Source organism: Halichoerus grypus, chromosome 10 (assembly GCF_964656455.1).
Source record: "Halichoerus grypus chromosome 10, mHalGry1.hap1.1, whole genome shotgun sequence".
Taxonomy (NCBI): domain Eukaryota; kingdom Metazoa; phylum Chordata; class Mammalia; order Carnivora; family Phocidae; genus Halichoerus; species Halichoerus grypus.
Window position 1 is genome coordinate 86,416,388 of NC_135721.1, and position 16,549 is coordinate 86,432,936.

General features: G+C 41.1%; 1 protein-coding gene across 2 annotated transcripts in view; it reads right to left on the reverse strand.

The window, feature by feature from the left end:
- Positions 1–3,750: 3,750 nt before the first annotated feature.
- IL18RAP (interleukin 18 receptor accessory protein) overlaps positions 3,751–16,549 on the reverse strand; it is a 30,081-nt gene continuing 17,282 nt past the window's right edge. The window contains exons 6-11 of one of the 2 annotated variants that reach the window (XM_036089510.2): positions 16,187–16,310; positions 13,972–14,123; positions 12,512–12,649; positions 9,739–9,912; positions 8,545–8,993; positions 3,751–6,064 (exon numbers count right to left, since the gene is read on the reverse strand). In XM_036089510.2, the coding sequence (XP_035945403.1) occupies positions 8,578–8,993; positions 9,739–9,912; positions 12,512–12,649; positions 13,972–14,123; positions 16,187–16,310 (1,004 nt within the window). In that variant the 3' untranslated portion in view covers positions 3,751–6,064; positions 8,545–8,577. Of the gene's footprint in view, positions 6,065–8,205; positions 8,994–9,738; positions 9,913–12,511; positions 12,650–13,971; positions 14,124–16,186; positions 16,311–16,549 lie in introns of those variants that run through there. The other variant, XM_036089509.2, reaches the window with a different exon arrangement.

A 16,549-nucleotide genomic window follows, 5' to 3' on the forward strand; every position in this document is an offset into this window, starting at 1 on the left:
CTATGGACTCATAGGTTGGGTCTAAACCAGGGTAAGGGGAGAAGTTTGAGATGGATTCGAAATTCAAGTTTTGATATTAAATGGGACTAGACTTAAACTTTTTATTTTAAAATTAAATCTAATAAAATTAAAATAATAGAATAAAATGAAATTAAAATAAAATATAATAAAATGCAACCATGTGAAGGGTAACACACACATAGGTTCCCACAATCACCAAGACAATCAGGCTCTCTCTATTTTTGTGTCCCTTTGTCACACCCACCTTCATTTTTAACCCCTGGAAACTACAGATCTGTCCTCAGCCACAGTTTTGCCTTTTTTAACATATCATATCAATGAAAAAATGTAATCTTTTGAGATTAGATTTTTTCACTCAGCATGACGCTTTGAGATTCATCCAAGGTATTGTGTCTCACTAGTGAACTCTTTTTTATGGTTGAGAAGTATTTAATTTATTGCATGTACAACTATTTACTCATTGATTTGGCCTGTGTCAGTTATCACTTTATTACCTGTCAGCCCCGAATTTACCATTCAGTACCTGCTCTGCAAAACGGACTGGGTAAGAATTTCGGAGCATTTATCCTTTACATTGAGCGCAATGTTAAGCTCCGTCAATAGAGGGAGCTGGAGGGGCATTGCAGGAGGGTCTTCCTGGTTCCAGAGGCTGCATGTTGTGTTTTTCTTGCTCAGGCTGCAACATCATTCAGTGGTGTGGGTGTGTGAGACATCTGTCGGGCCCTACAGAAGCCGTGCATGCACCCAGAGTAAGCAGTCTCTCAGTGACCTTGCCGTCCTGGCCTGAGTCACGTGGCCACCTTCCCACAGCCTCCTGCCGTGGACACAGCGCTCCCAGCCTCATGCCCACTGTGGCACTCCACCTGTCCCTGTGCACCCCCACATCAGCTGCAACTCTCCTGCGCACCAAAGCTTTGTTCCCTGAAGCTCCCTCAGTGTGGACACCCTGTGTTCCAGACCTCATTTCCCCAGCCGTGTCCTGATCCCGGAGGTCGGCTTGCTGCCTTCCAGCAACTGTGGGCTAGCTCTGACACAGGCAACCAAGAGAACTTTGCCATTCCCTGCGCAGTACCTACCACAACTTCTCTAACAATATCTGGGCCCCAGACTGGAGGAGGGCTCCCTTCCAAGCTTGTCTTCCCACTGTGCTTTGGCCCTAAGATACTCTGGAGCTCTATTCACATTTTTTAAAGATACTCTCTTACAGCCAAATAATTCTTTATATTAAAATTTCCCTTTTAAAATTACTGTATGGTTTTTGTCTTCCGAATGGACCCAAACTGATACATTAGTTGAAGGTCGTTGAGTTTTTTCCAGATATTGATGATGTGAATAGAACTGCTATAAACATTCATGTGCAGGATTGTGTGTGTGTGTGTGAAGGTAAGTTTTTTTTTTCCTCTGGGGTAGATTTTCTAGGAATGGCATTTCTGGGGTATATAGTTAAGTGGATATTTCACTTTATAAGGAATTGTTAAGCTGTTTTGCAGAATGACTGGACCATTTTTCATTCCCGCCAGGAGTGCATGAGAGTTCTGGTTGCTCCACATCATCACCTGCATTTGATATTGTCAGATTTATTTTTTCTTTCTTTCTCTTTTTCTTGTTTTTTTAGCCAATTTAATTTGTCATTTTATTTTGCATTTTCCTAATGGATGATGTTGTACATCTTTTCGTGTGCTTATTTACCATCTGTGCATCCTTTTCAGTGAATCGTCTATTTAAGTTTTTTGCTCCTTTTTTAACTGAGTAGTTTGCATTTTTATTATTGCATTTAGAGAGATCTTTATACATTCTAGATCCAAGTCCTTTGGTGGATATGTGATTTTTCAAATATTTCCTACCAGTTTAAAGCTTGTGTTCTCAGTCTTTTAATAGCATTTTTCTCAAAACAAAAGTTCTTAATTTTGTCAAAGTCCAATTTATCCATCTTTTTCTTATAGATCATCTTTTGGTTTCATATCTAAGAACTCTTTGCCTAATCTCAGGCCATGTTTTCTTCTAAACATTTTAGAGGTTTAGGTTTTACATTTAGTTGTATTGTCCATTTTGAGTTATGTTTGCATAAGGTATAAAGTTCATCTTATTGCATATGTATATCCAATTACCCAACACCATTTGTTTAAAACTCTATCTTTCATCACTGAATTACCTATGAAACTTTATCAAGAATAAACAGGCCATATTTGTGTGGGTGTATTTTTGCACCTTTGATTCTGTTCCATTGATCTATAACTTTGTCAATATCACACTGTCTTCATTGCTGTAACTTTATATCCATACATAAAATTGAATAATGTAACTCCTCTAACTTTCTTTTTCAAATTGCTTTGGTTATTCTAGATCATTTTCCCTTCCATATAGTTTTATAATCAGTTTGCCTGGATCTATAAAAAATCTTGCTTGGATATTGATTAAAATTGTGTTAAACTTCTAAATCAGTTTGGGGAGAATTGCTGATTTGAGAATATGTTGAATTTTTATGTCAATGAACATGCTCTGCCTCTCCATTTATTTAATTATTCTTTGATTTATTTTATAAGTATTTTGTAGTTTTCAGTGTATGGAACATCTGCGTGTTCTGTTGATATATCCCTAAGTAACTCTTTTTTGGAGGGAACTATTGTAAATGATAATGCTTGTAATTTTTGGTTTCGAATTGTTCATTGCTAGAGGTAGAAATGTATTTGATTTTTGCATGTTAATCTTGTATCCTGGGATCTTGCTAAACTCACCTTTTAGTCCTAGGATTTTTTGTTGTTGTTGTAGCTTTCTTTCTACACAGAAAATCATGTGTCAGAAATAAACACAATTTTATCTCTTCCTTTCCAAACTGTATGTACTTTATTTCTTTTTCTTGCATTATTGCACTGGTGGGGACTTTCAGTACAAGCTTGAATAGGTTGTGAGAGCAAACATCCTTGCTTTTTTCCCAATGTTGTGAAGAAAGCAAACGTGTGTCACGATCAAGGATGATTTTAACTATAGTTTTTTTAAACTATGGTGAGAAAGTTTGTTGAGAATTTTTATGATGAATGGGTGGTAAATTTTGTCAGATGCTCTTTTGGAATTGGTTGATATGATTATGTGGATTTTCTTCTTCAGACTGTTATTTTCTTCTTCAGACTGTTAACTGGAGAGTTATGTTTTAAGATTTTTGAATATTAAACCAGTTTTGCATACCTAGCATATACCTAGGATACATTGGCTATGGTTTATTGTTGTAATTATGTATTGTTGGTTTCAATTTGCTAATATTTTCTTGAATATTTTTTGTGTCAGTGTTCATAAAGAAGTTTTGTTGGTAATTTTCTAATGCTTTGTTTGGTTTTGGTATTAGGAAGGCTCTGACCACATAAAATAACTTTGGAAATGTTCCCTCATCTTCTATTTTCTGGAAGAAATTGTGTAAAATTGGTGGAGGGTTTTTTTCCTCTTTAAATGTTTGGTAGAATTAGGCAGTGAAAACATCTGGTTCTGGAGATTTTGCTTTTGGAAATTTTAAATTACAAATTCAATTTATTTAATAGTTATGTGCAATTCCGTTTTTCTATTTCATCTTGGATATGTTTTGATAGCTTGAGTTTTTGGGGTTTTTTTAGAATTTGTTCATTTCATTTAGGTTGCCCAATACATGTCCATATAGTTATCCATAGTATTCTCTTCTTAACCCTTTAAGATGTGCAGGGTCTGTAGTGTTGCCATTTATTTCATTCTTGACTTTGATAATTCTTTAAAAAAGATTTTATTTATTTATTTGACAGAGAGAGAGAGCACAAGCAGAGGGAGAGGCAGAGGGAGAGGGAGAAGCAGGCTTCCCACTAAGCAGGGAGCGCAACGCAGGGCTCGATCTCAGGACCCTGGGATCATGACCTGAGCTGAAGGCAGACACTTAACCAACTGAGCCACCCAGTCACCCCTAATATTGGTAATTTGTGTCTTCTCTCTTTTTTTCTTGATCAGTGCTGCTAGGGATTTATCAATTTTTTGATCTTTTCAAAGATCCAGCTTTTGGTGGTGTTAATTTTCTCTGTTGTTTTCCTGTATTCAGTATAATGAATATAATCATTTTGTACTCTTACCTTTATTATTTCCTCCCTCTTCTTGCTAAAGTGGAAATTTAGATTATTAATTTGAGACATTTTCCTTTTCTAATATAAGCACTTAACACTTTAAATTTCCCCCGAAGCACAATTTTGGCCTCATCCTGCAAATTTTGATATATTGCATTTTCCTTCATTTGAAAATACTATTTAATTTGAGGCTTCCTGTTTTAGCCAGGGATTATTTAGAAATGTGTTGTTTAATTTCCAAGTGTTTTGAGATTTTTTTCCTGTCACATTCTGTCATTAATTTCTAGTTTAAATCCATTATAGAGAACATATTTTGTATAATTCTTTTATTTTTGGTAATGTTTGCTTTATGACTTAGGATATAGTCTATCATGGAAAACGTCCTATATGTACATCAAAATAACATGTATTCTGCTGTTGTTGAGTGTTCTGCTATAATTGTCAAATAGATCCAGAAATTACCAATGAAAGGGTATTGTTCGGTTCTCTGTCCTTGCTTAAGTTCTGTTTACTAGTTTTATCAGTACCTGAGAGGAGAATATTAAAGGCTCCAAGTACAAGCGTGGATTTATCTATTTCTTCTTTTAGTTGTCAGTTTTTACTTTGCATATTTTGAATCTCTGTTGTTATGTGCATACACATTTAAGATTGTTACATCTTTTTAGCAAATTTATCCTTTTAATCATCATATGATATTGTCTTTATCCCAGTAATTTTCTTGGCTCTGAAGTCTACTTAAGCTGATGTTAATACAGGCACTCCAACTTTCCCTTAATTAATAATCATATAATATATTTATATCTAACTTTTACTTTCAGCCTACCTATATCATTATATTTGATATGTGTTTATTGTAGAGGGACTATAGTTGGGTCATTTTTTTAAAAAATGTGTTCTAATAACCTTGGCCTTTTAATAGCTATGTTTATACATTTTACATTTAATATAATTATCGATATGTTTAGATTTATGTCTACCATTTTATTACTTGATTTCTCTTTGCTTTCTCAGTTTTTTATTCCTGTTTTCCTTTTCCTTCCCTCTTTTGGGGGGAAATTAAACAATTTCATTATTCTATTTTTGTTTAAATTTGTTTTTTCTTTGTTTGTTTTAGTGGTTGCCCAAGGCATTAAAATATAACATACTTATGTTTTCACTTTCTATTTAAAATCAATATTTTACCACTTCAAGTGATATGTAGATACCTTACCACCACATAAGTTCCCCTACCCTCTCTCTTTTATGTTGTAGTTAACTTATATGTTATATCTACCTACATTGAAAACCCTATCAGAAAATGTAATTTTTTTGTTTTCAGTGGATTGTGTCCTGAACATTTTAAATATTATGTTATGCAACTTTGGATCTTATTGAAATCCTATGTAGAATGCTATTTTTGTTTAGCAAGTACTTGACCCAGTTGGATTCAAGCCCCAAATTCTAACCAGCCTTGTGGTTTCAATGTCAGTTCTATTTCACTGTCTTTTAGTTCTATTTAGATTTATTCCATATATACACCTTTCAGTGGTCAGTCTGGAACTCTGGAAGTGGTCTATCCTATAGTTCAATTCTCAAAATTTATAGTATTCTATTTGGGGCCAGATTCATGGATATGTAGCTTAGGGATGAGCCCAGGAGTTTGCAAGCAACTTCATGGGTTTGCTTTCCTGGGGTCCTTTCTGTCTGCAATCCCCATGGTACTTTCTGGTTCTAGAGGCCTCCTAACCTCTTTTTTGCAGTTCTCTGGCTAGAGTGTTGGTGTTTATATACCCTACAGTGCACTTCCCAACTGCTTCTATCTCCACACCTAAATGGTAAGAGGACAGAGAAACCAAAAAAACAATCAAAAGAGGTTTGCCACACTCTCTAGGGACTACAGCTTCTTGTATCAAAGTGGACAATTCTCCTTCCACAGAGATGGAGGCTCTTGAGGGCCCTCTTGCCTCTGCTTTTGCAGAATTGCCTAGAGGCTGGGAAGTAAAAGAACATGGAAAAGAAAAAATATAAGAGTGTTAGAAAACTCCTTCCCCAGTCTTCACGGTGAAACGAGAGGGCTTCTTCTGGAACTCTCTGTTATTACCAATATCCACTTTCGGGTTTCAGACTGTGTTGAGTCCAAGCCAAGGGATATCAGAGGAAAGTAAAATCATGAAACTTTGAATTCTTGTTCTCTCCAGTCATTCTGCTTTGATTTACATTTCAAAATCCTCAAACTGATTTTCTAAGCATTTTATTCAAATTTTATAGTTGGAATGAGCGGGAAAGATAGGGTGGTGTGTATTTACAACATCTTACCTGGAACTGTAATCTGGAAATAACAGAGATAGAAAATGTAGGTATTAAACCCCAGAAGACCCCAGGATGGTTGTGAGATTTGCCTGAGGTATCATCCACAGTTAGTAAGGAGTACCTTCCAGTGTGTGTCAGAGGCAGAGTGACAATCATCCAAAGTAGAGCATGTTTTCAGAGTGAGATATTGTAGTTAGACAGCAGGTGTAACTGCTGCTACCAGAAAACCAGAACATATGGTCACCTTATCTAGAAAGTGAAGTGGGAAAATATACTCTTTTCTCATTGTATTCCACTGAGTTCAACTGTTTAATTACCATATATAGGAGACATCCTATATATAGAAAATTTGTTTCAGTTGTCCACTTTGTTTTGGTTGATTTGCATGTAAGAAGTGTAAATCAACCTTTGTCCCTAATGCTGATTTGTCATCTTCAGTGTATCTGCCAACGTGGCAAGAATATATTCCATAAATGTTGGCTTAGATAGACCTCCCCCAGCCCCCTTTTCTGAGTATGTACAAACCTGAGGCTCAGTGTGAGTTTCTGTTAAGCTAAGGACAAAACTCTAGACCACTGGATAGATCAGTTTTAGCAAAATTTATTTTAGAATAAAATAAACCTGGGTCAACTGGCCCAAAGAGGTTTCTGAGTCTTAGAGCTCAGGGAGGAGTTGGCAGGAAAAGCAGAGGTTCTGGCCATCGCCGTAGCACAAGGGCACAATGGCAGTGTGGACACTTCCCCACCGACACCCTGCAATGAGCCTTCCCACAAGAAACTTCCTCCAGGAATAATTTATACCCTTTAACTCATCTTTAACTTCATCACTGAAATTCCCAACAAGGGTGTCGCTTGGTGCCAGAGCCGCAGTGGTTTTTCTGATGTGGGAGCCTCTGTGGAAAAACCACTCAAGAGCATTTCATACAGGCTCCAAGCAGTGGCCAGATGAGGATGCCTTTTTGCCATTCTGAACGTGGATGGCATTCGGACCAATGAATGGGACACATTATATTTGAATGAGTCCAGAAGTTGCCTGTCTTTATGGCTCAGATGAATCATTCCATTCAGACAGGGATGGCAGAGTGTGAAGATTTTAGAGTCCTCTGGGACCAGAACACTCTTGTAACTATAGATTGAACTCCCCTAAGGAAAACCAACTTACAAGAATGAGATCGGCCTTGTCTATCAGGACAACTACTGGGTGCTCTAGCAAATCACCCTGTTACTCAGGACTCAGCTGAGATCAGTAGGTCAGGAAGCACATAGAAGGAGTGCCAGCCTCGACAGGCAAACAGCTCAGACCAAAGCTCCGTTCAAGCTCCATTCTTGCTGTCTTTTAACCAATGTATACATTTACTTCCCAAACTCGTACCTTGGCTGCTACTGCCTTTCTACTTTATAAGTGCTAGGCTGTTCCTTGTCTCCTCATTGGCCTGATCATTATGACCTACTTGGTCTCTACTACCAGTGGCCCAGAGTAAGGTTGTGTATGTCATGTCCTACCCAATGGCCAAGGGGACAAGGAGGAGCTGAAGTTAGCCCTACTCTGCTCCCCTAGCCTTGTGTCTGGCACAAGGCTTCCCCCCTTTCTGGCCCCCCATGCCCCATCCCCCACAGGAAAGGCTCCTCCTCTATTTCATCTGCTCAGAGAGGACACTGCCCTCAAGGACAGAGTAGAGATTGACGGTGGCCCTGTCTGCCCCTTGTCCCCCCGGTTTCTGCCTTTCCCACTTACTTTCTGTGCTCCAGAGTTAATGGGTGAACATGGAGTAAGTATTGTTGTTGTTTACAGAGAAGCTTTAAGCAAAGTTTAAATCAGTCACTTCGAATAAAATAATATTTATTTGATTGCAAATATATATAAATTTATATGTATAATAAATAGCAGACATGGTAGTCGATAGCCACAAAGCAAAAGTGACTCTATCTGCCAATTCTGCTCAGACCGCTCGGAAAGCCTGAGGCGTATTGTGTGTTGAATGTGTGTGAGCATCCGGAGAATTTACTCTCCCTCGGTCCAGAGGCTATCAGAGGCTCTACCAGAGCTTCAGGGTCATTCTAGGGCCTGTCAGGCTTGCTCAGAGTTGACAAAACACTTCCCATCTTATAGCAACTCGATCCGTGCTGTGTGGATCTCCACTCACATCCACATCTCTACTCACCAGGGGCGGGGAGGAGGTGGTTCAGGGTCCGCTTCACCGTTCCCTAGGCTGGGAGCTCCTCCCAGTGGTTTCTGTTTTACTGAGTCGTTTCCAGTGAAACAATTCGGGGATACTTCTGAGATGGTTCCACCGCAATTCTTTAGAGGTTTTCACTGGCATATGGTAGCGCATCTGAGTCCAGAACCTGGAATTGGGAGGGACTGATTTTAAGTTTCTCCAAGTGACTGTGGGCAAAACCCGGAGAGCTCTTTTCACAAGATGAGGTAGAGACTCTGGCTCTTGGAAGGAGCAGAACTTAATTAAAATTAGTTTCAGTGTTTGATCATCCAAGGCCAGATTCACTGCGGCTTGTAGTTCAAAGATACTAGGTCCATTGACATAGTTGGGGCTCAGGATAAATATTCCTCTTCGACTTTTCTTAATCACGTTCACAATGTCTTCAGCATACACTAGAAATAAAGAATTTAAGGAACTGTTATTGCTAAACCTGGAGTCTCAATAGCCCCGAATCTCCGAATCTCCCCAGATCTACCCAGAGGGCTCCTTGCAAAGGCACTCCTGGGGAAGGAGGAAGGGAAGCACGTTCGCTATGCTGCTTTTGCTGTATCAACGCTCCTGACAGTTGAAAATAGACTCTGGTGTCCGGTGACTCCCGACTTCACATTCCTCTCTTTGTGTTCCGTGTCCTCAAACTCTCAATTCCTCTAGGAGCCCAGCTTGTGGGCACAAGGCAGGCTGGGATAACAGGGGGGCATGGAATGCCCCAGGCTCCCTGGTGGGGTGCCTGGGGCAGGGGAAGTGGGGGGACGGAATGAGATCTGCACATTTGATGAGTGGCCGTTGTGCCCGGCCTTATCCAGTGCTGAGGGGTGGGGCCCCCTGTTTGGGATGACAGAGATGACTTCCTACGGAGGAGCCAGGAATTCTATCTTTGTTCAGGAAGGCCTGCCTAGGGCCTAATAATTTTTTTCTGAAGATGGATTTTTTTTTTTTTTTTTTTTTTTTTGGATGACAGAACATGTCTCTGCAGCACATATTCTCCTGTGCTGTGGTCCAACATATTCTAAATTCTAAGCTCCTGGAACTTTCCAGAAGAGGTATATCCCAACAGAAGGAATGACGGGAAAGCCCAGAGCGTGCTTGTATTCAACCGTCCTTTTTGTTCTAGATCTTCTCTTGGCATGCAGGACCTACCTCCTCCGGGGGCCACATCTCTTTCGAGCAAACACAAGTTGTATCCGTATTTGTTTTCCAAAACTTCAGGGAATAGATTCAGAGCCAGGTATTCCTCACTCAGAGATAAAGCGGCCTCACTCTCAAAAGAGCTCGGTTTCGCATAGGATACGAAAGCGTCAAATACCTTTTTATCTGAGGAAGAGAAACGATAAAAAAAAAGTCAACCATTTACATATGTTTTACATACATGGGCCTTGTCTCCTACGACATATGGGCAAGAATTAAGTGTTGGGCTCCTTACTGCATTGATTTAACAATAAAAAGCAGCAGCTGTGTCCATTTCAGAATCACACTGCTAAGTGGTGTCGACTGTCCAACCGGATTCAAATTCTAATTTATGACGCACTCCTGCCTTTTCACTGAGGTCAGATCAAACAGCTGTGACTTCTGTGATTAAATCACATGTACCCGGGGGTTCCTCTGAGTTTTCTTTGCGCTGCGCTGTTGCTATCTCCTGAGTTACACATCAAAGAAGAGTCTGTTCCATCAAAGCATGGTAACATCCAGAGAGCAAAGCACTGCCAAGACCCAGCACCTTGCAGAGGATAAAGCTGACGGCACATGCACCTATATTAGAATCGCCATGTGTAAAATGCTGTAGTAAGAACTCCCTGGTGGACAGTTTTCAGGGTTGCATGATACAATGTATATAAAGTGCTTGGGGTCTGGCTCACAGCAGGCTCACAAGAGAAATATCTTTTTCCCCTGATTTCTAGATGGGAAATCATATTTATGAAGCTCATCTCAGGCTATTCGTAAAGTCTCATGTGCCTCTGTGGAGCGGATGATTACAAATGCACATTGAGTACTGGGATGTGCTACATAACTAGCCAACCAAGAGAGGTAGAGAATCTCAAAAGTTAACTCATGGACATTGGCATCCGGACATACCCGAGTCATATTCCAGTCCTTTGCACAATGACTGGCAAATAGCAGCATTACAATAGCAAGCAATAGCCCAGGGGGCTAATGCAATTGGCACTACACTTGCTGAACATGGACATAAGGAGAGGCCCTGGTGGATGGAAATGCCAGCAGTAGAAAAAAGAAGAGGGAGCGGGGGAGGTCCAGGAGACAAGAAAGGGGGGTGCCGAAGAATCGAGGCCCGGGAGGCTCATGTGCAAAGTTCCTCACTGCCCCGGTGGGAAGGAGGAGGCTCGTGGGGCATGGCCAGCAGGGAAGGGCTATGTGGTTTAAATGTGTGACACACACCCTAGTCACCTCCATTCCTTCCATATCCCTGTGAAACTCCAGCGAGCTTGGCTTTTTCTATAATCTGGAAACATTAAATTTCTTTGGTAATAAAATTAGCCAGTGGGAGTATTAGAACTCTCCTAGGTCCTTTGCAACTCCACCCGTCTATGTCTCTCCAAAATTTTGGATATTCAGCATTAACTTCACAGAAAACAGGCATTTTGCTATAAAACATTAGATTGGCCACAGAAGGGCACCGAATCACTGTGCTTTAAAACCAGGTTCTGCCTCCTCATCAGGTTACTGTCTGTGCAAAGTAAAAAGAGCGATTTAAAAGTTTCACGGTTGATTGGCTCTTCTGTACAAGCTCTAGAATCTTAAGATAAATATCATTTCAGTAAAAAAATAAAAAAGCATAAGTCATCTAGGGGAATGATTATGACATTGGTTAAATAACTTGCTCAACTCGTAAAAGCTAAGAAGCTAATTTAAAGAAATAAATCTAAAAAAACACTCTTGGCTTAAGGACTGCTTGCATGAATTCTCAATTATTAGTCTAAAGAAAGATACGATTGACTTGTCCTTTTCCTATAGATCTGACAGCTCCTCACTGTGTTCCCAGCGTGGGGCAAGCACTGGCGTGGGAAGTAATTAGCTCCGGAATCCAGCAGAAGGGATCCTGCCCTTTCCAAGCAAAACTGCAAACTTTCTCATCTTAGGGACCTCCGGGGCTAGAAAAACACTCAAACCAGCTCTTCTATTCTAAAGAGGCAAACACCAATAAGCACTATGATCCCATCTCCTGCGGAAGTGAGCAGATAACTTCATTCATTGTAATAGTACTTGGATTTTATAGAATTTCAACACTTTTCAAACATTGCCACCATCTTCAAAGACTTACAGATGAGACTAACCGAGGTAATAGCTTATGGGGGCTCTAAGCCAAACCGCCTGGGTCCAAATCCTCAATTCTAGCACTATCTTGCAGTTCAGTTTCAGGCCCATGACTTCATGTCCCTCTGCCAGGCTTGCAGGATCGCTGTGACAGTTGAAGCAGCTAATACACCCGACTCGCATGCCCTCAGTACTCAAGAGATAATAACAGTTGGCTTCTACTGAGTGTTTACTACGTGCTAGATGCTGTTCTAAATGATTAATATGTCCTAACTCAATGAGTCCTCAGAGCATTCGTTGTGATTGTGATTACAATCCCATTTTACAGGAGAGGAAACTAAGGAGACGTTATGTCATTTGTCATATTGCGTTAGGTTGGTGAACAGCAAGATTATGTTCGAGCCCAACATGCTCTATCTACAATAGCATCGTCGGTCAGCAAGATTCCTGGTAAATGGACTGAAAAAAAGTTGTTTATCCACTTGCTCCCAGCTCTCCCAGGTGTGAAGCCACCAGACCTGGAAGAAGGTCTCAAAGGCTGAGGGGCATGACTTTCTCCAACAGGGAACACCCATTTCTTGAGTTTCTTCCTCGAAGTCAGTTCTGAGAGGAAAATTCAGAGGCAAGTTGGGGGTCACCTTACCCCCGAGCGTCTCATCCTTGCTCCAGTAGGTTCGGTACAGCAGGACTATTTCAATCCAGTACATGTAGAGCAGAACAGCTGCCATCAGCACGCCTGCCAGGGTCATGACGGTGCCAAGTAGGATGTATATGAACAATGCTGGGGGAAAGATGGCAGCCATGAGCAAATGCACAGACAGCTTTCCTGGGACGAGACCACAGTCCAACCAACGCTGTGGGCCCCCCAGCACCTTTTCAGACCCTATTATTTTTATCAAAAGCACTTCTCTTGGAAGCATTCTCTTGAATCTGGAAATACATACAATTACATCTTGTGGGAACTGTCTGACAATGAATTGGAGACAATTCACGGGAACCGGCCATTCCTGATTGGGGTGGTCAGGGAAACTGATCATGGCCACTTTTAGTTATTTTTCCCCCATAAACCTCCACACCACCCATTTGCATCCCTCTCATTGTAGATTTTTTTTTTTTTTTTTATTTGAGAGAGAGAGAATGAGAGAGAGAGCACATGAGAGGGGGGAGGGTCAGAGGGAGAAGCAGACTCCCCACCGAGCAGGGAGCCCGATGCGGGACTCGATCCAGGGACTCCAGGATCATGACCTGAGCCGAAGGCAGTCGTCTAACCAACTGAGCCACCCAGGCGCCCCCTCTCATTGTATATTATAAATTATTTTCATGCACTATCATCACCAGTAAAGTCTAAACTTCCTGAGGCCAGGAGCTGTGCGTGGCTTGGTTTTGTACCCTCCACGGTACCTAACACATGAGACCTTCCGCACACCTCTCCTGCCAGGAGCCCCATTACAGAGCATCCACTATGGCCAAGCACAAATTTTGTCTCATGTAAGCCTCAGTAGCATTCAAAACTTGCTTGTTCTTGTAATCACTTATTAATTGAATGAATGATATCAAGCTCATCATTGAGTGTCTTCTTAAAGAAATTTCAAAACTATTCTTTACCAGGAATTTCCACTCCACCTTTAAAAGGCTGTGATCTGTGATATTACACATACCACCCTGAGCAATGAGCAAGATGACTCTTCTCTCCATTTTGCAATACCCGACCGTCACGTTCTCTGGATTGAGAAGCCAGGAAAAGAAAACCCTAAAAAGAAGCTAGGTCCTAGCACAATACCTGTTACACAGGACATGCCCTTTAGGTATTTGTAGAATGAATAAATGAGTGAGTGAATGAATGAATGAATGAATGGCTTATCCAACACAGCACCCATACACAGGGTATTAGTTAAGAGGACCAGTTCTGGATCACTGATATGAAACTTAATAGTGATGTGCCCTTGGTCAAAGTATTAAATGGTTTAATACAAGCAAAGTGCATAGTGCCCAGCATCTAACAAATGTTAATTGCTATCATCATCATTACAATTCTTAAGGAAAATTCCTGTCCTCTCAGATAAAAGCAGTTGTGTGCATGGTGTGGCAACATTCCAGGCTTACCTCCTTTTTTTTCTTTCAGTTGGATGGACTGGGTAGTGTTCCCGATGGAGTTCTGGGCAAAGCAAATAAGCTTCCTGCGAAGATCCCTCTGAGTAACTTCTTTCAAGTGGATAACGCGGGCAATGACTTTATCCTTTTTGGTGGATTTAACACTAGGAAAGAAGAATGAATACTTTACTCAGTCAGTAGCACGCACTGACCACCTTTTGCAGTATTTGGAATTCATATTAGCAGCCAACAGTTAAGCTTTCAGAAGAGCTAGGGGAGTGCCCAGAAGAACTTGAGACTGAGCATCTTATGATGGGGGCCCATTTTTTGATTATTGAATCTGCTAGGTATCATTTTATGTATTTACACCAGAATTTAATTTACGGTGAGTCTCATCTGACCTTCATTACTCTAAGCATTCCCCTTGAAAACGGACAATAACAATAATTTAAGAACAATATTGACTAGTGACTCACTTCCACCCAGGGCTTACCATGTATCTGTGCTCACTCTTTTGAACACTAACTGTGGACTATGGAGTCTCCTGCATGCCTCACCTTACAGGAGTCCCTAAGAGGTAGGAGTATGATCATCCTGACTTGGCCAGCAACGCAGACCAGGCACAGAAGGTAGGTGGCAGTCCAAGGTCACTCTGCTTGGAAGTGACAGCCTGAATCCTGGCCCTGTGCCATTCTGCCCCATCCAGCAAGTTGTAAGTCTCAGTATTTATTCACTATTTGGGTTCTCTAAAGTTGCCGATCTACAGTCTGTCTTTACATGAAGGAATATTATTTAGGTGGATGGTGTTTTAGGCCGTGTTGCTTGGAGCCTACAATACCAACTCATATTCACTGAATGCTTCCTACTGGCCGGGGACCATGACAAGCATGTCACCTCTACAGAATCAGCTCCCTACAGGGACCTTGCAAAGTGGACATAAGTGTCTATAGATTACAGGTGGTGGGATGTCTTGCAGGGGTCAAGGGTCACATTGCCAACAGGTGGAAAACAGAGATTCGAACCCAAGGGCTTGTGTGACTTCCCTTGTCTTAGAAGTTCTTGCTAAATTCTATTACTGTTATCAAAATTTGTTCTTTTTGTAGTAATGCGTACTTTTCAAGATAGTACATTTGTTCATGGAAATGTTTTAAGAATCAGAAGGAAGAGCTTAATACATAGACTATTACTTTGGAATAGATTTTGGAAAAACAAGGAACTCTATTTTTTAGTGACAGCCCTGACCAATTGGATCCAAACCCTTAATCCTTCCAGGGACCAGAGTCCAGCTTCATGAGGCATTGGTTAGCTCTGAATAGCTAGAGTTTTCCTTTCTCTTGAGCTAAAATGTCTTCCCAGTAAATTCTGTCCACTAATCGGGGTTCTGTGCTCCAGAGGGGAACAAACTAAGTCTAGTTTCCATAAAACGTAATTGCTTCCAAGGACTTCAAGACAGATATCTCACCTCGGCATCTCCTTTTCCATTTGGATTGCTTCAACTATTCATCGCTTCACATATTTTTGGTTAGACTCATTAATGTGCGTTTTCCTCTGGGTGCATTCCAGATTGTTCATGACTGAAGATTTGGAACCCTGAACTCACCACTACTCTAAATGGATGGCACTGGGAAAAATGGGGTTGGGAGGGTAAGCATTCTTTCCCATTAGTTGGACGTGCTACTTCTATTCAGGCAGCCTGGGTCGGTATGCCTGTCTGCTTGTCAGCTTGATGTTTAAAGCAGCCCCATCAAACTGTTGATACAAACTGAGCTTCACAACAACTTAAATATTTTATGGCCTGTCAGAAAGGACTGTTTAAAATGAACCTGCCCTGGGGCGCCTGGGTGGCTCAGTCGTTAAGCGTCTGCCTTCCGCTCAGGTCATGATCCCAGGGTCCTGAGATCGAGCCCCACATCGGGCTCCCTGCTCAGCGGAAAGCCTGCTTCTCCCTCTCCCACTCCCCCTGCTTGTGTTCCCTCTCTCGCTGTGTCTCTCTCTGTCAAATAAATAAATAAAATCTTTAAAAAAATAAAATAAAATAAAAAAATAAAATAAAATGAACCTGCCCTTTGCATTTCCATGCTCTTCTTGTCACCGCTAGTTGGCGCTAGTGGCCACACTGTGAACTGGGCCTGTTGGCTCGCCTCTGGGTGTACATTTTTAAGGTTTCCAAAGGTGAAAGCATTTAGTGTGGGTGGCAAAGAATATCGTCTGCTAATTTCCTTCTTACCCGATCTCTTCAGATGTTGGGAATTCCCACTCCTGGTCAGAATCTTTAATGTACCATTTTATTACAGGCATAAAGTTCTTTTGGTAGCCAAATCGTGCTGTGCAGTTTAGAGTTAAAGGCTTTCCTGAAAATGAAGGCGACACAGAAGATAGGAAGTCCGTGAGAACACTCTGTCCTATGCAGGAGGAAGACTCCCCCCACCAAGACCATTCATGACTGCCATCACGTTTGCAGGTAAAAAACAGGTGTGCCAGAAAATAACCGAACATCTAGCTGTCTCTCATCTGGAAACAAGTAAGACCAGGTCTGTTTGTCTCCAGTGGGCAATACTTATATCTCAAACCTGCGACTATATGGTCATAG